The 1,277-nt window shown below is 51.1% G+C and overlaps 1 protein-coding gene across 1 annotated transcript in view; it reads right to left on the bottom strand.

Annotated features, from left to right (window-relative positions):
- Positions 1 to 1,121: 1,121 nt before the first annotated feature.
- The window catches only part of LOC113960196 (keratin-associated protein 10-6-like), a 1,575-nt gene continuing 1,419 nt past the window's right edge, over positions 1,122 to 1,277 (bottom strand). Inside the window, exon 2 of the mRNA XM_027669615.1 lies at positions 1,122 to 1,277. This exon is cut by the window's right edge and continues 1,194 nt beyond it. Within this exon, the coding sequence (XP_027525416.1) occupies positions 1,122 to 1,277 (156 nt within the window).

Below are 1,277 nucleotides of genomic sequence, written 5' to 3'. Positions count from 1 at the left end.
GAGCTCAGACGACTCTGTTTATTTAAGTCTCTCTATATGTAAATACACACATACGTGTGTACAAATAAAGTTTATTTTCAACACAGTGAAGAGTGCACGTCTTCAAGCAGCACAAAGAACACAATCAATTGCATTTTACAGCTTTAACATTTACAAAACAGCCGTGCTGCAACTTTCAGTGTTGTTTCAAAGGCTTGCTTTTGTTTCAGGTCGTGGGTTTCGATTTTAATTAAAGCAAACAAGTGAAGGAAAACCTTCGTTTGGTTTCAGCTTCAGGGAGCCAGAAATCCTGCCCTGTCTGGGGGCTCTGCTGAGGGAATTTCTGGCCACTTCCCAAAGGGAAAGCCTTTGGAATACGGCCTCTCCTGGACCTTTGCTCCTCTTAGGAGGACAAGCTGAGAGAGTTGGTTTTGTCCCACCTGAACACGAGGAAAAACTTCTCTCTGGGTGCCCAAACACCCCGGGAGGGGCTGGAGTGTCCCTTCCCTCCCTGGGGACATTCCAGAACTCTCCGGGCTGCCCCTGCCCAAGCAGGAGGTTGGACCCACGGGGGTCCCTTCCAGGCTCCCCCATCCCGGGATTCTGGATGAGATTCTTGGACCTTTCGCTCCCCAAACCCACCTCGGGCTCCCCAGTAAGAACCAGTTCAGTGGAATCCAACTGGACCTGAACTCTGAGTCCCAGTTCCAGGATTAAACCCGGGACTGGGCAGGGCCAGCCCTGCTCCAGCAGCTCTTCCAGGTGGTGCTGCCGTGGTCTGGACTCCTGGGACAGTTCTCTTTCTTTGATTATTATTATTATTATTTTGCTTTAAAATCACCATTTATTCAAATCAGGTGAGAATTTAATCCCACCCAACCAAACTGTGCCTTGCAGCTGATTCAGGGACGAGCCACAGGCGGCTGGAGAGCAGCCCTGGGAATGGGATCACATGGGAATGGGATCACATGGAAACCAGATCACACCCAGGCAGAGCCGAGCTCCAGAGGAAACGTCGGAAAACAGGGATAAAGCGGATTGGAGAGACAGGAACCATCAGCAGGTACACGAGGAGACAAATAACCCCCGTCCCAAAGCTGGGCCTCCCCCTTTTCCAGGGATTTTCCTTCCCCTGCTCCTTTTCACCAGGGCCATTTGGGGGCTGAGATGTATTTTTTGAAGTGACTGGAAATTTTTACCCCACCTGACTGACAGTGCTGCTGAGGGACACTCTGGGTGGCACTTTGCTGAGGGACACACTCGGTCACACTCTGCTGAGGGACACATTGGGTGGCACT

This window comes from Corapipo altera, unplaced genomic scaffold, assembly GCF_003945725.1.
Source record: "Corapipo altera isolate COAL_440 unplaced genomic scaffold, ASM394572v1 311, whole genome shotgun sequence".
NCBI lineage: Eukaryota > Metazoa > Chordata > Aves > Passeriformes > Pipridae > Corapipo > Corapipo altera.
This window is presented reverse-complemented; position numbering and strand designations above follow the sequence as displayed.